The following is a 24,125-nucleotide window of genomic DNA, read 5'->3' as shown; positions in this document are numbered from 1 at the left end:
CTGTCTGATATTTCTGAAGAATTAAGTATTATTACTTTTATGGCAATTACTGTCAAAAGGTGTAGAATTAACACTTTTTCCTGACTCAAAACAGCTCACCAGACATTGGTCCCAACTTTATTCCTCATCCTGATTCACTTTTATCATCATTTTTCCTTATTCTTTGTCAACGCATGGTCATAGAGAGACATCCACTGCAGCATGAGGCCCCAAGATCTAGATTTTTGTCTAGAGAACATTAATAATTTACAGAAGTGAGTCCTGTCAAGGAAAAAAAAATCTACTATTTACCCAATTAATTCATGACTGCATTTGATAGAGATTGTGATAGCTTGCTTAGGAAATGTTGTTTTCTGGTCCAGTATGAAACTGGCCCTAGGAAAAGAAAGGAGTCAGTGGCCCTCACAGAGAACCTAGGGAAGGACTCAGCTGGGCCTGGGGACAACAGGAGGACGACACAGGCAGCCCAGAGAAGCTTCAAAACCCACACAGCATCTGTTCCCTCCCATTCACAAATCCCTAAGTTTTACTTTTCTTTTCAAAAAAGTTTTATTGTTATTGCTGCTGCTGCTGCTGCTGCTGCTGCTGCTGGTGGTAGTCATGGTGGTGGTGGTGGTGGTGGTGGTAGTCATGGTGGTGGTGGTAGTCATGGTGGTGATGGTGGTAGTCATGGTGGTGGTGGTAGTAGTCATGGTGGTGGTGGTGGTGGTAGTGGTAGTCGTGGTGGTGGTGGTAGTCATGGTGGTGGTGGTGGTAGTCGTGGTGGTGGTAGTCGTGGTGGTGGTGGTGGTGGTGGTGGTAGTAGTCATGGTGGTGGTGGTGGTAGTCATGTTGGTGGTGGTGGTGGTGGTGGTGGTGGTAGTGGTGGATGTCATGGTGGTGGTGGTGGTAGAGGGGTAATGGTGGGAGAGAGTGGGGGGTGTTGTTGCTGCTGCTGCTGCTGCTTCTGGTAGTGATGGTGGAGGTGATGGAGTTGGGGTTGGTAGTGTTAGAGGTGGTGATGGTGAGGGATGATGATGGTGATGGTGGTGAGATGTGCATTGCTCATGCACGCAAATGCCTGAAGAAGTTAGAAAAGAACCCCAGGTCCCCTGGAGCTGGAGTTGCAGGTGTTTGTGAGCCAACCCAGTGTGGATGCTGAGAACTCAGGTCCTTTGCAAGAGCAGTGCATGCTGTTGACCGTAAAGCCACCACTCTAGCCCATAAATTTTGGTTTTTATGGCAATTTTTGATATATTTCAAAACACAGAAAGTACATCAAGTATTTTTTTAAGGTTTTTTGTAGTTTTTTTGTTTGTTTGTTCATTTTGGTTTTTGGTTTTTCGAGACAGGGTTTCCTTATGTAGACCTGGCTGTCCTGGAACTCACTCTGTAGACCAGGCTGGCCTTGAACTCAGAAATCTGCCTGCCTCTGCCTCCCAAGTGCTGGAATTAAAGGCGAGCGCCAACACTGCCCGGCTTGTATTTTTTTTATTAATATAGTGCATACAGTAAATGGTCCAGCTGGCTTACTAAGACAGTGCTTTTTTTTCTTTCCCACAAAGATTTGATGACCCCATGTCTCAACTGTCTAATATTTCCTTACATCAAAGTCATGCATGTGACACAGCAATATGCTGCCAGCTGAGTTCAGCCTCCATCTGCTCCTGGAAACCCATGTTGGTTGAGTTTAGGCCAGTGTGAAATAGTCTCAACTAAAGTTATCTTAACTGAAAACTGAACCTCTTTTATGTGGTAGCTGGGGCTTTGTGAATTTCCTGATAAATATGTATCAACGTTACAGAAATTGAATCCTTAGACTGCCAAGCATTAAGAAAGAGTCTTAACTAATACTTGCTTGTTCCCTCACCAAGCCTGCCACCGATCCAGAGCTCTGCAGCCTCTTTGTGCTGGCTGTCCTGATAGGAGGGGTCATTCTCTCTCCCCTCTTGGCTGTCAGAAAGTGTCATCCTTCCCCCAGATGCTCCCTGCCGTCAGCCGTCTGCTGAGATCTGTATCATGCACATGCGTCATGGCCACCACTGTGATAAAATTCTCCCTTAGCATACAGCTAAGGGGCCAGAACTTACAGAAGGGGTCAGAACATAAGGGGTCTTAACAGACAGCCGAAGAAATCAGAAGACAGGAAGTGGAAAGCCCTCTCTCAAGGTTATGTCGGGAACTTTAAAGACAGTTTAGAAGAAATTTTAATGTCTTAGAAATGCATACTGGGTTTTAAAAAGATATTTTCAAAAACAAGACTCTTAAAAGTTTGGAATAAAAGAACATATGCATGGTATATGTGTATATATGTATATATCTGTAAAATTTTAACTTATCTCTAGTCGATGTCCCATGAGTGGATCTCTATTGTTTTAGAATACATTCCGTATTGGTTTTATTCCGGTTGCTAAAATACGCCCCCCCCCAAAAAAGGCAATTTAAGGCAGTGTGATGGCTTGAATATGTTTAGCCCATAGGAAGTGGCACTACTAGGAGGTGTGGCCTTGTTGGAGGAGGTGTGGCCTTGTCAGAGTGGGTGTGACCTTGTTAGAGGAAGTGTGTCCCTGTGGAGGTCTCATATACATGCTCAAGTCTGGCCAGTAAAATCGGAGCCTTCTCTGGGCTGCCTGTGGAAGAGAGTCTTCTCCTGGCTGCCTCTGCATCAAGATACAGAGCTCTTGGCCCCTTCAGCGCCATGTCTGCCTGTATACTGCCATGCTTCCCACCATGACGATCATAGACCGAACCTCTAAAACTGTGAGCCAGCCCCTTTAAAAGAAATTCACGGTCATGGTGTCTCTTCACAGCAATGAAACCCTAACTAAGACAGGGAGAAAGGATTTCTTTTGGGAATCCAGAGGGCTAGAGTCCACCATGGTGAGAAAGGCATGATGATAGACAGGGAGTGCACAGCCGCAGGAGCAGGGATCTGCCTGAGCCCACCATACAGCACACAAGGATCAGAGGACTTGATAGCGATGGCGAGGCTATCAAACTTCCTCCAATAAGACTCCACCTCCTAAAGGTTCCATAACCTTCCTAGACAGCAGCGCCAGCTCAGGTGCTCAAACATAGGAATAGGTGGGGCACACGGTATGTTCAAAACACAAGGTTTGGAATACCAACGCTTCCTGAGGGCAGCCAGGGAGGAGTCTTATTTGGGGCAATAGACCAGAATAAATGGCCTCAGGTTTCAAAGAATAAAACTTTCTGAAATGTGAGTATAGGAAGGCTCTTTGGATAGACAGTAGTTTGTCCTGACAGAGCTAGGTCAGGACCACAGAGTCTCTGTCCACTTGGAACAGCAGAAATGAGCCTGGGGAAGCATCCCCGGAACCCTGAGGCCATCAGCACGAATCAGAGGATACGTGCCATCTCTTCATGGGTGTCCCTGGCAGGGCAAACAAGGACATTGCTTAGCACTTGCTTAGAAGCTTTTCCTTTTCCTTTCCTTGTCCTAGGATTCCTTCCTAGAATCCTTTTCCTTACACTCCTGACACTAATTTGGCCTTGGCTACAGTTAGCGCAAAGCCTTCTGTTCAAGTATCAGTAAGACCTTGAGAGTCAGCTGGCAGTGAGATAGATGTCTCTGCAGCCGCCTCTTGCCTCTGTGACTCAAGTGAGAAGCCACTGTGGTTTAATATTTAGAATTCCTAGACCCTGAGAAAGGAAATTCTGGTGCCTCATTCAAGCGTGGTTCCTTTTGTTGGCTGCACATTGAGCCACACGGTAGAACAGCAGAGGGGGTCCTGGGTGTTCACATCTCAGACCTTCAGGCCCTGGGACACTTCCTCACATCAACAGGGCCAGCTTTTCTTCTCTTATTTCTTTGTGCATCTATCTCATTCCAGTGATAACAGTCTCTGCTCTTCATTTCCAGCATCTAGCAATAGGTGTGACAGTTGCGGTGGTGAAGGTAAAATGAAATTCATTGTGGTAAATGTTTGCTTATTTACAGTTGCTATTGTATAGATAATATTATGTCTACTACAAATCTATCATGATCACCATAAGATAGCAGGAACAGAGATAAGGACTGGTTAAGTTGCTATAGAATAAGCAGCAACCTGGCACTGTCCCTGCTGGTTTGATCCCAGACCCACGCATGATCTTTTCCCCTGGTTCTGTACTGTTATACTTTGCTGATCAGTCAGTGGGCATCAAAATGGCAGAAGGATTTTGACCTACGTTTGTAAGAGAATGGACTTTATCCTGCACAGTGCTGTTTCCTTGCTCTCTGCTCAAAGACAACCATGTAATGAACGTAATGTGTACCCAAGTCATGCCTTTATATTAATACATAATACTATTTATAAGTACTATATGGTTTTTTGCTTTAAAAGTCTTATCTAAGTCAGGTCACTGTATGTGACACCTTGTCACTTATTGTTTAGGCTTGGGTGTTATATTACAAAAGCCACTCACGTATATGCACGTGTATCTGTCCGCTCAGCTTAGCTGCTGCACACATTCAGTTTACTGATATCATGGTTATTTCTTTCCGACAAGTTGACAATTGGGTTATTGTAACAGTAGCACAGTGAGCAAAGTCCTTGCCACTTTGTACATGCAAGTGATAACGTGGGGTTTATGCAGAGCGGACAAATACCTAGGTGTAAGAGTTGTTGAATCCAAGGCAATTTTGTCAAAAAGTGTGCCCTTCCAGAAGGGTTAACCTTTTTTTCCAAGACCAAAACAGTACAGCCAGATCCCTAGGCTCTTTCCAGCATGGGCCGGAGAGGGTATGTCGCTGCAGGTTCTCTGTGTGTCACTCCTTGGTTACCACTGAGGTTCAGAATTTTTGTATTTCAGAATCCTCAGCTGTCAATTATCTATAAGCAATTATCTATCTTTAGATGCCATTTATTGTGTATACTGACCCATTGTAAACAATGGGTCTTTGTATTCCCTCAAAGGTGCCTTTATCTCAACCTCAACCCTTTTCTGTCCTGAGCCTCCATGGCGCAGCCTTGTCCCCGTGTGATAAGGGTTCCCAGGAATGGCTAAACTCTTATGTTTTATGTGCCTTTGATCCATCTAAGTAGATGGCTTACGTAGTACCCATGAAGAAAGTGAAAGTGTCCTTTCACTGATGAGTAGATATTTGTCTTTTTCATGACCTAGCAATGTTGAGGCACCGGAGCTGGTTGCCAAGAGATTGAGGAAACTGTGCAGAGATGGCTTGAAGGAGACACGACAGGAACACTCACAGAGAAAGTCAAAAAGCCACGACTGACCATGTAGATAGCAGGTCTCCCAGGGTGCTGCACCAGAGTCCCACACATTAGCATCCCATTTGCCACCCCATCCTTCCCAGTCTGTCTGGGGACACAGCTACACTGGGGTTCTGAGAGTCTCTACTCAGTTTTTCTGTGACTGTAAAACACCTCTAAAATTTGTTGACTGAAAAGGTTCATTTGCTAATTTCTGCTCTTAACCTTATGTTCTTTCACCTGGTTTCTTCATCGCCATTTTGCTCTTTTTCAAGTGCCTTCATACAAACTAGCATCATTTTCTATTTCAATCTGATGAGGCAGTCTGAGTTTGTCGGTGTTTTTCTTTACATGGTATGGGCTACATGTAGCATCACCCGTGTTCTTATTTGCAATCTTTGCTATTCTACATCTGAGTGTCATCATGGTTTTCTCTTTGTGAGTTACATACAGGCCTATGGTTTTAACTCTTCACAGTTTTCCCCATTATGGGCTTTAATTACATTAAAGTTAGAACACATGGCTCGAATAACACAAACTCTAAATGTGGTCTTTGGGAGACACAGCATGTGGTTAGTTTTTATAGCTACTCCATACGACCCCAGAAAGAATATAGATTACCTAATTACTAGGTGCACCAGAGCATCTATGTGTTCATATTATCACGTCAGTATCACGAAATATATTGTTCATATCTCCTACGTATTACCATTTGCCCACATTCTGATAGGATTTTATCAAAGGCTCTCTTCTTGTTTCCCTAGTATCAATTTTCACCCCATGTATGTCAAAGCCAAATGATGAATTTTATTATTATCCCTATCATTCCTCTTTCATAATATATTATTCATTCTCATTCCTGTTTATCATTTCTGGGTTAAATTCTATTTTTCCTGAGAATAATTTTAACTGCTATCTACCTAGTATATCTTTTTATTCTTTTAACTTCATTTTGTGATTTATTTAGAATAGTAACTCTAAATAGTATAGGATTGAGTTTTTAACTTTTTGGTGTGTGTGTGTGTGTGTGTGTGTATGACATGTGTGACATGTGTGCAGGTACCAGATTCCCTGGAACTGAGTTACAGGCAGCTGTCAGCCACATGGTGTGGGTCCTGGGAACCAAACTTGGGTCTTCTCAAGGGCAGCAGGGCTCTTAACCACTGAGCCAGCTCTCCAGCCCTGAGTTGGATTCTTAGCTAGACAATGATAGACTCTGCATTTAAATCAGAAACTATATTACTGCACCGTTGCTGATGGAATGAATTTGTTAATTAACAGTTCCAGAGGTCACTGTCTAAATAAGGCTTAGTTCCCTTAGAGACTTTAGGAGAGAATATGTTTTTCTGTCTGGTGGAAAACTTCCTCATGGTCCCTTCCTCCATCCTCCATCTCCATCTCCAGCATCTCTCTCTCTCTCTCTCTCTCTCTCTCTCTCTCTCTCTCTCTCTCTCTCTCTCCCCTCTCTCCCTCTCCCTCTCTTTCCCTCTCTCCCTCTCCCTCCCTCTCCCTCTCTTTCCCTCTCTTCCTCTCTCCCTCTCTCTTCCTTGAATCTCTTTCTGATTCTGATCCTTCTACATCTCTCTTAAAGGATTCTTAAGATTACACTGAGCCCCAGCCAATAGTCCAGGTTAATCTCTCCCTCCCCAGGCTGGCAATCACTCTCTTTTGATAACACTTCATAGATATCAAAGATTAAGAACTGTACATTTTGTGAAGACCATTGTCCAACCTACCACATCCAAATTAATAGTTTACAACATACCATGGCTACAGTAATTTCTCTTCCTCCCCATCCTCACTTTTCCCTGGGCTTTGCTTTCACCCTGTGACCCCCCCCCCCCCACACACACACACACATGCACTACCACTCTGTAGCCAGTTTCCCTGGATTTATTTGGACTCTGTTGATGTTATCCATGTTATTTAAGTGGCCACACTTATTTTCTCAGCAAATCAAATCTTTTCCTAACAACAACGAATAGACTTAGTATTTTAGTCTTCCTTGAGAATAAGGACCGGTCTGCACGGCCACTGTACAGTGACTTTTCCATAACCACATTTGTTTTGTATTTTGTGTAGAGCATGAATCTTCGCTTCTTGACCATTTCACCATGGGAATTTCGACTTTTGTCAGGCTGTGATTAACCATTCACTAGATACAAATGTAGCTCTCTGGTAGCCTGCCCCCCTTTTATTCTGTGTAATTTTCCCTTTTCTTCCCATGCTGTGTTTTGTATGGTTGCTGGGTTTGGCTTGGCATGGCTTGCTTGGTTTAGCTTGAGGTAAGGTCTCTTGCCCGGGCTGATTGAGTTCTTGTTAACACAAACAGATTTCACACCTCGTTCTCCCAAGTTTCGGTTACTATAGATGAGCACCATACAACCCAGCCTAGTTTGTATTTCTCTTTAGAAAGTTACAGCTTTCTAAATTCTTCAGTAGCTCAACCTTCCATTCATCGGGTTCTTCCATTCCTTTTCCTTTCCTCTGAAGGCTGCTCCCTTGCCTGACTGGTGCTGGTCATTTCTGTCAGTTGCATTAGTGTTCGTTCAAGAGCAACTTGTCATTTTTTTTTAACCCCTTGATTTTAAAACTTTTTAATCCTTCGATTTTCTTAAATTTCTGTTTAAGGTATCAGATGATTTGAGACTTAAAATCTGGAAAGGGTTTCTTTGCTGCTGCTTCTGTTTCCTGCTTGTCTCAGGGTTTCTATTGCTTCCACAAAACACCATGACCAAAAGCAACTAAGGGAGGAAAGGGCTTATTCTGCTTAGACTTCCATATCATTGTTCATTATTGAAGGAAGTCATACAGGAACTCAAGCAGAGCAGGAAACTGGAGGCAGGAGTTGATGCAGAAGCCATGGAGGAGTACTGCTTACTGGCTTGCACACATGGCATGGGTGGGGATGGTACCACTACAGTGGTCTGGGCTCTTCCCCATTGATCACTTATTGAGAAAATGCCCTACAGCTGGATCTCATGGGGGCATTTGCTCAAATGAAGTTCCTTTCTCTCTGATGAGTCTAGCTTGTGTGAAGTTGATACACAAACCAGTCAGTACACTACGTTAAGAAAAAATACACACACATAGCTATATACATAACCCCCACACATTACACACAGATACAGACACACACACATGCCCATACATATAACCCACAAACATTACACACAGACACAGACATACACATACACATATACACATATACACACATACACACATACCCACACATATAACCCATATACACATATACTCACACACTTATACATACAGACACACATACCCACACATATATATACACATATACATATATACATATATACCCACACACACATGCACTCATAAATATACACACATCCTCATGTATACACATATACACACACACATACACATGAATATGTGTATATATGTACACATACACATGAATATGTTTCTAAAATTTTCCTTGTACTATTCTACATAGATACTTTTATTTTACTTCATGCTCATCCTTCCTCCTCTTTGTCTCAGTGGTATGCTCTAAATTACAAAGTCTGGCTTTGGTTTTTGGCAAATCTAAGACTTAACCCATCTCTACCTTTTTAATTAGTGACTGTATTTTTCATTTCCAAGATTCATAACTGGTTATTTATAAATGCTTGTTCCTGAGTCCAAGCTCCCTGTCCCCATTCACAGGCTTTGTTTGGGCTGTATTATCCCGTCCTGCAGCTCTCTGAGGAGCTCAGATGCACCTTCTAATCAATCTCAGCTGGCACTATTGATCGTTCAAGAGTGAATCAATTGCCTGATTGTCTGCAGCTGTTCTTCCAGATGTTCAGCATTTTAAATAAGTCAGTCTGGCATGGAGTACATATGTGCCTCATTCTTAGCACTCAACTCATGCCTCCCTTTCTGGCAGCCTTGTATTTACCTTCTCTCTAGATAGTGATCATCAGCTCAGAATCAAGTCTTGTGCCTGCCTTCCCATGAGATACTGGAAAAGTCAGTTTCCAGTTTTTGTGTGACTGGTGTCCTGGCCAACAGTCAACCTGTCCAACAGTCAGCCTGCCCAACAATCAGCCTGCCCAACAATCAGCCTGCCCAACAGTCAGCCTGCCCAACAGTCGGCCTGCCCAACAGTCGGCCTGTCCAACAGTCGGCCTGCCCAACAGTCAGCCTGCCCAACAGTCAGCCTGCCCAACAGTCAGCCTGCCCAACAGTCAGCCTGCCCAACAGTCTCTACTTCACTCCCCCTTCACCAGGCCACATGCATGTGTAGACTGCAGCTTCAGGAACATCACAGCTTTTCTGTCACTCACAGAGAAGCTGCATCGCCTGGGACCTTGACCCACCTCCATCCTGTGTTTTTTGGTTTCTAGTTTTCTTCTTCAATAGAGCCTGGTAGGTCCATGACTCTTAAGCCCTTATTGTTTCTGTTCCATGTGTGATTCATATGATGTTTATCTTGGTTTTGAATATAATTTATGCTTAGTGCTTTTTTTTCAAAAATGTATCTCATTTTCTGATAGGTTAAAGTGAAATAAATGTTTCAAAGCTTAAGCTCATTGACCGACAGACTGTCCTTTGTGCTTTAGCCCTTTGTAGACGCTAATACACAGTCCATTTCAAGAGAATAGTAGAATATGTCTTCAATGGAAATAAGAAAGCAGAGGGGTTGGGGGAGCTAGTTTTTGGTTGTATTTTGTTTGGTTGGTCTTGTCTTTAATTGTGAAAATCCATTTTTAAAAAGCACTGGGAATAAAGAGATAGGAAGAGAATATGTTTCTAACCTATTATTATGAGGAGTATCTTTTCTTTTGTACATGAATGTCCATCATGATCATTCCAACAGGAGTTGAGCTCCTGAGCCATCATCCCCAAGTGACAAGGGCATCCCAGTGGCCATAAATTGAGAGTTCTAGAAGCAAAGGTTTGAACTTCACTGAGAACGGTGAGCTTCTCACCCTCCAGCCCCACCCCACCCAGATCTGAGACCTCATTCACTTTGGCAGAAATGAAAAACCAAAGTCAGAGTCCAGCAGGTTCCACTGATGATCTAAACCACACTGACAGGAGGAAGCCGTTGATTAGACATCAGGCAATGTGTTGGGTCAGCACCTTCCCTGAGTCTAGGATGACAAGGCTACTGGTCAAATATGATTAGTTTGAGTATAAGTTAAATCCAAAATGAACGGAGAGCATTTGCAAATGAAAGGAAGCTGTCCAAAAAAAAAAAATATCTTTGTTGGCAGGCTTGTCCAGCTCCATTCTACTTGTCCTGACTCTTAATCGGTTTTGGAAAATTGCTTTTTCTACTAATTGCTATTCAGGTGCACAGTTGTAGTAGCTTTCATCCAGAGGGAGTATGAGGTCAGGTTTTTTTCCTGCCTTATATCACCTTTCCTTCTCTGTGAAAAGGTTTAGCTTCTTCCCCATAGTCAGCAGCAGCCGCCCAACTCATGTCACGTTTGAGAGATGACCTCTGCTGTCCTTGTCAGCTAAAGCATTCACTCCTCTCATTCTGTGTACTAATGCTAAACAGCCACAGTTCACTGCAGAGTAGGTAACAAAATGAAATTAGCGCCTGTCTGTAATTAAAAAAAGAATTACAAGGTTCAAGATGTGTCGTGGTCTCCTCAGAGGATCTTCATCGGAAGGTCATCCTCCTCTTCAGTTCCACTTCCTCTCCTCTGTCACGAGTAAGAAAACAGGGACTGGACAAGTGTGTTTGTCATGGCAGAACTGTCTGTAGGAGTCCACTTGGAATGTAGCTTTTGTAAATAGTAGCTGTAATGATATTGCCATACACAGACTAAATCGCATGCTTTAGAAGACAAAAGAAACCCATCTCTATGTGATAGCACATTAGATCCATTTGCATCTGGCAGGGAAGACACCATCTAGGGGTGGCAGGGTCACACCCCGAGCACAGCTGCTTTGTGCATCTCGGTCACTCAGAAGAGCTGTAGTGTCCATGCTGAGGAACCAATCCTAATTCTTCACATCCTGGCTATATAATTTAACCCTTTCGAGCCTTTGGTTCTTTCTCTTTAGACGTAACAATGGCAGTGGTATCTAGAAAATTATGCAGGGTGATATACAAAGAAAGCACCTGCTGAAAAAGTAAGAATTTGGCAAATGATAGCTTTAATTGTTATCTGGCAGACAAAAAGAGCCAGGGGAAATAGTCAGGAAAGATAAATATTTTCCGGTAACTTTATCCGAAGGTCTTGTATTTGTCTTTCCTTAATAAGAAGAGGAGGAGGAGGCAGAGGAGGAAAAGAAAGCTGAGGAGGGGGAAGAAGGTGGTGAGGGCCATGTAGTGGTGCTAGCAGTCGCTGTGAGGGACAGCAAAAGAAGCCCTAAGGTTTCGAGTCAGCTGACACACATCACACAGCTCTGAAGAACAGACGCTCTAGTGCTGCCTTGCCCTCACTTTTCTTCCATTTCTCTACATTTTTGGCAGAGGAGTCACCTTGTGAAACGCTTTAGAGCATCAGTGTTGATGGGCGAGCATCCTCTCATGTCAGAGGTCAGAGGGAAACGGACTTCTTAGCAGATAGCGCTCCAGAAATGCTATCTTTCTCTCAAGACATCCTTACTCACACAACTGTCCCAGAACCATGCAGTGTGTGTGTGTGTGTGTGTGTGTGTGTGTGTGTGTGTGTGTGTAGGGTATGGTAGAGAGAAAGAGAGGAGGGAGGGAGGAAGGGAGGGAAGGAGAGAAGAAGAATGATCTCTAAAGAGAAGGGATGGCTGGGGAATAACTCAGTGGTGAGGCATTTATGAAGCGTGTACAAGGCCCTGGGTTCAAGCCCCAGCTCTATAAACTGGAGAGACAGAGAAAGAGAATGACTATATCATTTTTAAGAGGAAACACTTATCACTGAAGTGTGTGTGCACTACCCTGGTCCTATCCTTCCACAAATAACATTTGTGGTGTTCTAGAACACCTTCTAGAACAGCTAAAGATGGGGAGGGGGCCACTCATCACCCCACTGTGCAGATGACCACTGCTAAATAATTGTGGGTGTTTACTCTCCAATGTTCCCCCCTCCCCCAAGGCCTGTGTACTCCCTCCCCCACCCCCTGGGATAACACAACTTTTCTTGCCAGCTCTTTTCATTTCCAACAGATCAACATCAGTCAGAAATTTTGTACCAGTTTATAGCCAGCCCCTCACCAGATGCAAAGCATGATGCCCTCTCCCACCCTCTTACCAACGATGTTACTTTTGCCAAACCCAACAGATCTGCTTTTAATGTTCACTGTAAGTTTGCATTTCTTTGGTCTTCCAAAGAACGTCCAGTGAGTCAGGACATTTTTCGTATATCTGTTGACCATGAAGTGTATATTATTTTTGAGCCTTGACCCATTGCTGGCACTCTGATGACCAAGGGTAGAAACAAACCAGAAATAGAGTGGCTCATTTTTTCAGAATTCACAATTGCACAAAAGAAAGGAACCTGCAAGCGCAAGCAACTCGTCCAGATGATACAGTGTGGAGCTCAGAGGAGGAAGTGGCCAGTCCTGACAAAGGAAAGCCTATTGCCAGTCAGAAGAATCACAGCTAGACACCAGGAGGACAGAAATGGTCATGCATTTATGTATAATGACTGTGCTTGGTTCACGTAGGATGGGTGGGTGACCTTCTGCCCAGGCAGCAAGTCTAGACAAGGCACTGGTGACCACTTAGTAGAGTTGGGACAAGAGTCTCCAGACCAGAGGCTGTGTGTAGGAGGCCATTCCTGACGGCAGGTCACCACATTTGCAGAGAGCCTGGGTGATGTCTCAGAGGGACCTGAGGTCCCACTAAGATCCACCCCCAAACCATGAGTTCCCAGTCATAAAGTGGGGGGAGGGAGGACTTAGACACGAACCAAACAGAACAAAATATGACAAGGCTCAACCACATTTGCCATTTGTGCATTCTGAAGCTTATATGAAAAGCTTTTGCATGAATTAGGGTTATTTTATGGAGGAGATACAAAGATGTCTAAAAGGGGGCTCAAGATACCAATCCAGACTGTAGGGAGCCACTCCAGAATCTTTCACAGGAGAAGACCAGGCTCAGGTCTGTGTGGTACAGCGCCCTCGGTGACGTCTATTAGAAAGTAACGTGAGTAAAGCTCACTGTTTCTTGAGTGGACAAGGTGTGAGATGGTCTACACCCATTTCATCTTCATAAAGCACATCCAGCGAAACGTGACAGCATACACCTATAGTCCCAGGGCTGTGTGTTCAAGGGCATTCCTTGATACAGAGAGAGAGCCCCAGCTCCAAAATAAAAGAGAAATCACAGTAAACAGATAGAGAACCTGCAACCTAGACTGTAAAATCAGCCCAAGGTCACCTAACTGCAGATGACAGGCTGGCTCCAGGATTGACCACTAAGTCCTGTGACTCCATAGCCCACGCTTCCAGTCATGACCCCCACATATCCTCCCTAGGAAAGCCTAACATTGCTCCTTCTGCATTTCCCTCTTAACCCCCTCACCCCAGTTAACTGTTTTAAGCAGCAAAATGACTCATTTCAAGGAGAGAGGTCTATGACTCCAGATGCCATTTAGACGATGAAAAGGGGGCGGGCCTCAGTGAGACTCCATTGTTCTTGCCCCACAGAGAACGGACTGTCTGCTGAGATAATAGACGTCTACCGCAGTCTACACGTGGGTTCCTGTTGTTATCTGCTTTCCCTCATGGGTCTCAAATGGCAAAGGACTGTTCTCCACCTCATGGCGCTATTTTCTGCAGGCTTCATAGTCATTAGCCCTGCACAGCAGCAGGCCCGCGGAAGCATGGACTGTCAATGTGACAGGTGCAAACAATAGCAACCACTTCTGCCCTTTATGGAAAAATAGTAAATCCATGATAAGGAAACTTATTTTTAAAAGCCTTGGCTGATTTACCTTGGGAGCTGAACCTGCATACAATGCGCAGGGATGGAGCCCATCTTCAAACCAAACATTAGATATGTGGAACCCTGCAAGGGGGAAGCCCATCAGTAATCACCAGAGGGCATGGAATTCTGAACTGTAAAATATCACAAATCCTCCATCCTTCCCACAGCCACCACACACATTTGCACATAAGCATGTTCTCCTATATATGCTAGCTATGGGCTGTAGAAATGGCTGACTCCCCAGCCCTAATTTGCTGAAAGAACAGAGACAGCCATTACTGACTGTCTGGTTTTATGTAAAGATTATTTTTTTTTTACTTGTGTATGTGCCTGGGGTAGGGGATGCCTCCAGGGACCAGAAGATGTCAGATCCGTGGATCTAGAGTTAAAGGTGGTTGTGAGCTGCCAGATGTGAGGGCTAGCATCGGAACTCCATACTCTGTAAGGGCACAAGCCCATACTCTTGCACTGGATTTGCTCATCTATAATTGTACTCTGCATATACTGATCATACTGATTACTTCACCACAGAGCCATCTCCCCAGCTCCAACTGAAGCCTTAATGGGAAATTTTTTGGAGGGCTTGCTCTTAGCATCTTTGAAAGAAAAGTATGGAAGCTTATATTCACCTTCTAGTGCTAGGTTTCAAACCCTCACAAGCCTACTGGTTTAAAACAACACTAATTTGTTATCTGTTCCTGTGGGTCAAGAATCCTGGCCTGGCCTTGCGGCTTCCTTCTCATAGGATCACTGAGGGCTGGGATAAGTGTGTTACTGAGCTGCATGTCTCTTGTAGGGGTTGACTAGGGTAGAGTCTTCCTCTGACCAGTGCTGGAAGAAGATCTGCAGAGGAAGGGGCCACAGGTCACATCCTCAGTTTTCCAGACTTTTGCTTTGCAGTTGAATGGCTGACAGAACTCTCCTGTCTCACTTCCTATTGGCATGGACTGCTCTCAACAGTTACTGGGTGGGGCTCAGTGGTTAAAAGCACCAGCTGCTCTTCCGGAGGTCCTAAGTTCAAATCCCAGCAACCACATGGTGGCTCACAGCCATCTGTAATGAGATCTGATGCCCTCTTCTGGTGTCTGAAGACAGCTACAGTGTACTTACATATAATAAATAAATAAATAAATAAATAGATAGATAGATAGATAGATCTTTTAAAAAATAGTTACAGGGCCACCATAGCTGCCTATTACATGGCAATTCCTTAATATGTCTCAGGCTCAACATTTCTGTGCTAAGAAGTGTTCAGTCTCCTTAGGACCTACTGAGGATGATCCTCCCCATCTGAAGGTAAATTGGTTTAGGACCTTAGCTGCATCTACAAAATCCCTTCCCAGGACTACCAACATCAGTGTTTGACTGAATAACAGAGAAGGTAACTGTGTCCCCCAGGAGATGGACATCTTTGGGTCCATCTTAGAATTCTTTCAACCACAAATATCCACAAACACTCCTTTCTGGTAAGAATGTTAAATCTTCAATTCTTTCTCAGAATCCATCTTTATTTTCCCAATGTCATAATTTATTTTTTTCCAGCAAAACACTATTAAGCCTGTATTTGTGAGAGCAATTCAGTTTTGAGTAAATAGTAGCAGTTGTGGTTTATCATAACTTACATTGTGGTAGCACCAGCACACCTGTGGTTAATCATTACCACCACCTCATGCAGGAGGCACAGTCAGAACTCCAAACTAATTAGGTCGGTAGGCTAAATGGGTGATGTCTTAGTTACTTTTCTATTGCTGTTTTATCAGCATACTCCATGCAGTTTATAGTAAAAAATGGTTTATTTGGCTTACAGTTCTGTAGGGTTAACAGTCTGTGAGAACAGACTACAAACTCACATCTCAAACCACAAACCGGAAGCAGAGAAAATCTTTTGAAACAGCAAAGCCTAACTTCCAGTGATGTACTTCCTCCAGCAAGGCCACACCGTCCTAATCCTCCCCAACAGCCAACTGGGGAGGGTACTCAAGTCTTATGGGGAGGGGGATCCACAGGCGACATACCCCAAGCCCAACACCTGGAGAACAGCTAAGCAGGGGACTCAAGCCCACATCTGTTTTCCCTCAGTGCCTTCCTTCCTAACCTAACTCCATCCATTGTTGTCTTACTGTACTGGGGTCTTTTGTTAGCCTAGTTTTCCCTCCTCCAACAGAAAATGCCACACTGACCAGGCCCTCCCACAAATGCAAGGGCACCCTTGAAAGTCACACTTCAGACCACACAGGCACATTAAACCAATCTGACTTTCCTCAAGAACGGCCCAGGACCTTAACAGCTGACACTTTATTGTACCTTGTCCTTAGACTCTATGATGTATATCGCTGTCTAGCTTTATGCCAGGCATTGATTAATAAGCTTCATCAAAAAGAAAACTCACTGATTCAGCCCTGGGAAGCAGCTTCAATCTTGTTCCCAGAGCATCCAATCCATGTCAGCAGGAATCGAATAGAGACGGCATACGTCCATCGGAAACTGATGTCCCCTGACCCGAAATAGCACTCCCACCGGCCACAGCCTCACTTCCTTGTGTATAGTGTGGTCGGAGGAAGAATATAAATAGTCAGAGTGAGCAAAATGACTTTGATAGTACCTGCTCTGAGAGATGCCACAGCTCTTTGATTCTTTTTATTTAATGACAGTGATTTATGTCTGCATTGTAAGCCAAGTCTCGTAGATGAACAAAACTATATAGAATGCTTTAAAACCACAAATTGGGAAGAAAGGCCAGCAGAGTAGAATCTGTTCACCCAGCACTTCTTATTTCCTCTCCTGCTGCCTCTGTATATTTTCCTAGTAACGGATGGATGTGCAGTCTGGGCCCACAGTTCTCAGGTAAAATGCCCAAGCCAGTCCCTCACTGGAGCCCTTTACCTTTCCAGACCTGAGATTTGAGAGAGCTGGTGCTGGTGGCACACTTGCACAGTGGCCGTGGTCTAAACTAACAAAGTAGCTTTGTCAGCAGCTCGCCACATCAGTTTCCCTTTGCTGGGGACCCAGCCTGGACCACATTTCTCAGCCTCCTCCTAGGTTACGTGTGGCTGCGTGGGGGAGTTCTAGCCAGAGGAAGTGGGCAGAAGGGATGTGCACTTGCCTTGCTGGTGTATAAATCCTAGCAGCCAAGTCTCCAATCCTGCCTGCATTGAATTGTGGTTTGCCAATGGCCAGGGTGTCTGGATGTGTCACCGTCGGCTCAGCTGAGGTGTGTGTGGGATGACCGTGTGAAATAGAAGCCCGTCCCCACCTCCGTCCCAACTTGGAAACAAGCTGATATTGTCAACCCGTTGAGCCTCAGGGGTCTGTTATAGCAGTTACCACTGCCTTATCTAAAAGTAGCTGTACAGAATCTCAAAACTGGAAACGTAAAACTGCCAAGATAAGAGAAGGACTCCTTAGCCCAGGATGAAAAATTCATTTCCATCTATTGCTTTCACTGTGTAGGTCATGCCGAAATGATTTCATTCAAAGACTTCAACCTCCAGAAACAAAGACTCGGAGAAGTCTAGGAAGCCAGGGAAGGTTTTCAAGCAAATAATGACATTCTTATCTAGTGACCTGGAGAGTTTGCCTTATTATTCTGGAAGCTTATAAACCATCTCTCTGGTATTTCTTTTTGTAGCCTTTTCTCACTATATTGCTAGCAATAACTTAGTATTTTGCATAAGTGGTATCTTCCCTGAAATAGAATCAGAGTTAAATGAAAGGAAATAGCTACCAAAATAGGGAGAAGATGCTTTTTATTAATTTTGAAATAACTGTCTATATGTACATTAGAGAGAGTAGGTTAGATTTTTTAATCAATAGTAACATAATTAAGAATATACCAGATGGGCGGTTCCTCCGAAAACTGGGCACCTCACTTCCAGAAGATCCTGCTATACCACTCCTGGGCATATACCCAGAGGATTCCCCACCATGTAATAAGGATACATGCTCTACTATGTTCATAGCAGCCCTATTTATAATTGCCAGATGCTGGAAAGAACCCAGGTATCCCTCAACAGAAGAGTGGATACAAAAAATGTGGTATATCTACACAATGGAGTACTATTCAGCCATTAGAAACAATGAATTCATGAAATTCTTAGGCAAATGGATGGAGCTAGAGAACATCATACTAAGTGAGGTAACCCAGACTCAAAAGGTGAATCATGGTATGCACTCACTAATAAGTGGTTATTAACCTAGAAAACTGGAATACCCAAAACATAATCCACACATCAAATGAGATACAAGAAGAAAGCAGGAGTGGTCCCTGGTTCTGGAAAGACTCAGTGAAACAGTATTTGGCAAAACCAGAACGAGGAACTGGGAAGGGGTGGGAGGGAGGACAGGGGAAGAGAAGGGGGCTTACGGGACTTTCGGGGAGTGGGGGGGCTAGAAAAGGGGAAATCATTTGAAATGTAAATAAATTATATCGAATAAAAAAAAAAAGAATATACCAGATGTTAATTAGGTCTGATTCCACATGTAGGAAAATAATATATTTGTCACAGTCAGAGGATTTGAGCTTGCCCTCCTCTGTAGCAGCATTGAGTTCTTCAGATTTTCTCGGGCACTTTCTCCATAGCCTCCCCTGACATGCATGTTTGTTGTTTACCTGGCTTTTCTGAATGTCAAATCTGCTCCTTGGAGGTAAGTGGGGGAGAGCATGTTTTGGGTATTTTTTTTATCAGTAACTGAACATCAGGCCTGTTGAGTGTGTGTGTGTGTGTGTATATATATATATATATATATATTCAACATAAGTTTATATGTATATACATATATACATATACACATATATACATACACACACACATATATATATGTATATGCTGCACTTGGTAAAAAGTCTCAAAGCCATTGTGCTCACCAGATATTTTGCAGGCAACCAGGAGGAGCAGTTAGATATCAGAATCATAATTTTAACAGTTCTCCCAAAGACTGAAAAGAATCTTACAAACATAAATATAGACTATTAAGACCTAATTTTGAAATTCAAAATAAAGAACGCGATAGGTTTGTTTAACTGCATATTACACTCAGCTAAAGAGAGACTTAGCAAACAGGACAAAAACTGAGCAGAAGTCATCTAAAACAAATCGGGGAGTAAAAGTAAAGAAATGTAATTAAGAGGCTACAAGGTGGCATATCAGTTAGCTATGCCTCTCTGTAACAAAACAAGATAAAACAACTTAAACAGAGAAAAGCTGGCCTTTGGCTCCTGGTTTCCGAGATTTGCAATCTATGACTACTTGCACCCTTTGTCCCTGTGACTGTTAGCACATGGTGAAGCTGACTCTCTCACTTTATGGCCAGCAGGGGGCAGAGTACAATAAAGAGATGTTCAGGTCTAAGGATCACCTTCAAGGAACACCCTAGTGACCTCACTTCCTCTGACTTGCCCCCCCACCTCTGACCTCACTTCCTCTAACTTGGCTCCACCTCTGACCTCACTTCCTCTGACTTGGCCCACAGCTCTGACCTCACTTCCTCTGACTTGGCCTCACCTCTGACCTCACTTCCTCTGACTTGGCCCTCCAGCTCTGGCCTCACTTCCTCTGACTTGGCCCTACAGCTCTGACCTCACTTCATCTGACTTGGCCTCACCTCTGGCCTCACTTCCTCTGACTTGACCCCACAGCTCTGACCTCACTTCCTCTGACTTGGCCTCACCTCTGGCCTCACTTCCTCTGACTTGGCCCCACAGCTCTGACCTCACTTCCTCTGACTTGGCCTCACCTCTGACTTCACTTCCTCTGACTTGGCCTCACCTCTGACCTCACTTCCTCTGACTTGGCCCACAGCTCTGACCTCACTTCCTCTGACTTGGCCCCACAGCTCTGACCTCACTTCCTCTGACTTGGCCCCACAGCTCTGACCTCACTTCCTTTGACTTGGCCTCACCTCTGACCTCACTTCCTCTGACTTGGCCTCACCTCTGACCTCACTTCCTCTGACTTGGCCTCACCTCTGACCTCACTTCCTCTGACTTGGCCTCACTTCCTCTGACTTGGCCCCACCTCTGAAAGTTTCTACTGCATCCCAAAGGCACCACCACCTGGGTGTCAAGCCTCTGTGAACCTCCAGGGGACACTCTAGGCCCAACTATAACTGAGAGGTAATTAGAATGTTCTAAAATAGTCAGAGATGAAGCATGAGGCAGAAATAACATTTAAATACACACATATTGATAATTGTCCAAAAAAAAAAAAAATCAAACCAAGGACTCCAGAAAGAGATCAAATTCCAAGCAGAATGCACTACAGGCTCTCAAGGTCAAGGGCAAGTTCTAAAAGTAAGATAAAGATGATCACCAGAAGCAGAAATCATGTTTTAATTACTATTTACAGCATGAGTCATACACACACACACACACACACACACATAAAATTGACATCTTGACCCCAGTTTGACCTCTCAGGTTTTCCTCTGAAGTCAGGATGCAGGATTTGAAGGACTAGCAGTGCATTCCATTTACCCCACATAACTCCAAGGAAGGAACCAAAAACAATGTATAGTGAGTGGGTCACAGTGAGACATGCCTCCACCTAATAAGAGAAGAAATACCGAGTAATTTGAGCTACGAGAACCTGAAGTAAATAAATTAACCTGCATAAGAGTGAATCTGCTAAAGTCAAAGCATTTTAATACAAGACTGATATATGCAGTCACCGATTTTCAGTTTAGTTTTTGAGATGGGATCTTGTTATTCAGTTCAAGCCAGCCATGAACTCAGGCTCCCCCTGCCGCTGACTTCCACATGCTGAGAGTATAGGTATGCATCACCACAGCTGGCTTCATTTGTCAAATATTGGCGAAGCGTCTGCTGCAGATGCTGTATTGTACATGTAGCATAGCTATTACCATATCCTACGGTCGATACTTATGATGTATTTGTTTGGAAAAAAACGCTAAACACACAAACCGACGGCAAACCCCCTCCTATGTAGGGCTTATATCCCACTGCGGGGGAGACAACACGTATGATAAATAAAGCACGTACTGTATTAGAAGGCAGGAAGAGATGGAGAGAAAAATCTAGAGCAAGTGGAAGAAGCCAGGGATGCTAAGGTGGGTTGGCCATCACCAACGTGATGGCCAGAATAGGTTTTCTCAGACTCTCTTCCAACTCTGAGTCAGCTCCAAAATAGATTTCAAGAATAAGCTTAGATTTCAGCTAATGAAATTCTCTTTTAATATGAATATTTTTAATGAAATTATTTTAATTCCGATAAAATTTCAGTAAAAGCCAGGGTGACTTTCTGTCACGTTTATTTTAAAAAGTTGCTCATCTTCACTCAAACTCTACAAACTTCTCCTCGGGGAAACATTTCTTTGAAAATTCCAGAACCGAGTTGTCCTCATAGGGAAGAGACACAGTGAATCTTCATGGAGCATTCCAAAGCGGAAGGGCGGCCTTGCTCTTCAGGCTGCTGTTTGAAAAGGGGTGTTAACAAGCATCCAGCTTCTCTGGTTCTTTAAAATATAAAATAAAATGATAATGTTTGTCTCTGAAGTTGAATCCTGCGGTGCGGGCCATTTGAAGCGGAGGGTTTTGACACATCCAAGACCCAGTTAACTTGTAGCCTTCTGTTGCAGGCAAACAAAAAATCCCTTTGGACCGTCAAACCCAGTGAGGGCGCAGTTCCTGCAGAGGATGACATCCCACTGACGCTGACTGCCAACCTGAATGACATAGTGACTTTCAAAGACACTGTCATCCTGGAGATTAAGCACAGTAACACCTATCGGATCCCCATCCAGGCCACGGGGATTGGTTCGACCATTGTTTCTGACAAGCCGTTTGCTCCAGAACTCAACTTGGGATCGCATTTTAGGTAGGGAGATACTGTGGAGCAATTGTATAGGTAATTCCACGTGTCTCAGTCTTAATTAAATGGAACTTAATCCCCTCCATCCCTTTCCTAGCCCACGCTCACTCTTTCCTTCCTTGGTGAATGTACTGGATATAGGGAGGCATTTCCTAGCCGCAGCTTGGTTACATCTGCTACAAGAAGCCATTTCTACACTGTCGCCCTGTGCTCTAGTTCGCTCTCTGTTACTTAAAACAACTTAGGGGAGGGTTTCTTTCTTCTGGCACTTTCCTGTCGCTGTGTATCATTTGAGAGAAGTCAGAGCTCAAGTCAGAACACGGAGAAATGCTGCTCGCTGACTCAGGCCCAGACCCTTGCTTAGTCAATTTCCTTAAATGTCTCAAGAATACCTTGCCCAGGGAATAGTAACACCCACAGTGGGCTGGACCTCTGACACCCATTGCTAATCAAGAGTAGATCCCCTAGACACATGACCGCAGGCCAGCATGATAAAAGCTATTGTTTGAGCCTTTTCAACATGGGCTCGGCAGAATGGCTCCCACAAAGATGGGTGGCAAGAAGAAGGACCATTCTGCCATCTACAAGGTGGTGACCTGAGAACACACCATCAACATTCACAAGCACATCCATGGATTGGGCTTCAAGAAGCGTGTTCCCCGGACACTCAAAGAAATTCGAAAGTTTGCCATGAAGGAAATGGAGACTCCAGATGTGCGCACTGACACCAGGCTCATTAAAGCCAACTGGGCCAGGGGAATAAGGAATGTTCTGTATAGCATCCACGTACATTTGTCCAGAAAACATAATGAGGATAAGGATTCACCAAACAAGCTTCACACATTGATAACTTACTTGCCTGTTCCACACATTCAAAAATCTCCAGACTGTGGATAAGAACAAATCTGCTGAGTGCCAAATAAAGTTGCAGAACTGCTGCAGGGAAAAAAGCTAGTATTTAAGACTCATTTTGTTTGTTTGTTTGTTTGTGTTTTGTTTATTTTGTTTATTTGTTTTGTCTTTTGCTTTTTGTTTGTCCTAAGATCCGAGGCTGTGTAGAGTTGACAGTTGATGCTAGGTGACATTCTCCAGGCTAAAAAAAAGGGGGTAGTGACTACTTTATGTTAAATTCAGAGTTTCTGCATAATCTTCCCGCTCTGATTTCAACATACCACTCATCCCTCTCCACAAAATGGAGAAAATATGGACTCAGCTTAGTGCAACCCTAGAGTCTACCTAGAGAGGTAAGTCTTTGCAAAAGTAGCAGGCACTGCAGAACCGGTCATTTAAATATCATATTTCTTCCATTTGCCTCCCCATCACAGTACCAATGATTCCCTGACTTCCCAGGAAAAGCATTAGGGTCTGACTATTTCAAGGAGAGGCAGTGCGGCAGAGACCCCCTTTGGGTAGTGTAATCGAGTATGTCTATAAAACACCTGAGGTTTGAGTGCAATGTGTGGAGGACGTGTGAGGGTTCATTCCTGGTTCTGCAGGGCAGTATGCAGTTATCCATAGTTGACTCCCAGGGTTTGGCTGGTTTGTGGATCTCAGCTGCTGTACTGAGAACCCACCTATGGCTGCCATTCTGGCCTTCTGACATACCAGGCCTGAACCCAGATTATAAGCATTATGTTCTGAGAAGTCCTTCCCACAGCCCCATCTACCCCTCCTTTCCTCTGCTTTAGCTATCAAACATGGCTCTTAATTGAACAATGCAATAAGCAAGAGCAACGTAAGTAACAACTCAGAGTTGAACTGTATGGTTTTTGCACATGTCCAGTTGCATGTTTTTTGAGTCGGGTTAGTATCAAGATTTTCCAGGCTGGAGAGATGGCTCAATGGTGAAGAGCACTGGCTGCTCTTCCAAAGGTCCTGAGTTTAAATCCCAGCAACCACTTAGTGGCTCACAACCATCTGTAATGAGATCTGATGCCCTATTCTAGGGTGTCTGAAGACAGCTACAGTGTACTTACATATACTGAATAAATAAATCTTGGGGCTGGAGAGATGGCTCAGCAGTTATGAGCACTGACTGCTCTTCCAGAGGTCCTGAGTTCATTTCCTAGCAACCACATGGTGGCTCACAACCATCTGTAATGGGATCTGATGCCCTCTTCTGGTGTGTCTTAAGACAGCAACAGTGTACTCACATACATGAAATAAATAAATAAATTTTTTAAAAAAAGATTTTCCTTTCTACTTTATCTCTTGGCCATA

The 24,125-nt window shown here is 44.0% G+C and overlaps 1 protein-coding gene and 1 pseudogene across 1 annotated transcript in view; both read left to right on the top strand.

The window, feature by feature from the left end:
- Nucleotides 1-24,125, top strand: part of Hydin (HYDIN axonemal central pair apparatus protein) — a 325,093-nt gene that overhangs the window by 119,427 nt on the left and 181,541 nt on the right. The window contains exon 18 of the mRNA XM_052166496.1: nt 21,673-21,911. Within this exon, the coding sequence (XP_052022456.1) occupies nt 21,673-21,911 (239 nt within the window). The remainder of the gene's footprint in view (nt 1-21,672; nt 21,912-24,125) is intronic.
- Nucleotides 22,440-22,860, top strand: LOC127672071 (60S ribosomal protein L31-like; annotated as a pseudogene).

This window comes from Apodemus sylvaticus, chromosome 21 (genome assembly GCF_947179515.1).
Source record: "Apodemus sylvaticus chromosome 21, mApoSyl1.1, whole genome shotgun sequence".
Taxonomy (NCBI): domain Eukaryota; kingdom Metazoa; phylum Chordata; class Mammalia; order Rodentia; family Muridae; genus Apodemus; species Apodemus sylvaticus.
Note: the sequence above shows the minus strand (reverse complement) of the source record. Positions and strands in the feature narration are given on the sequence as shown.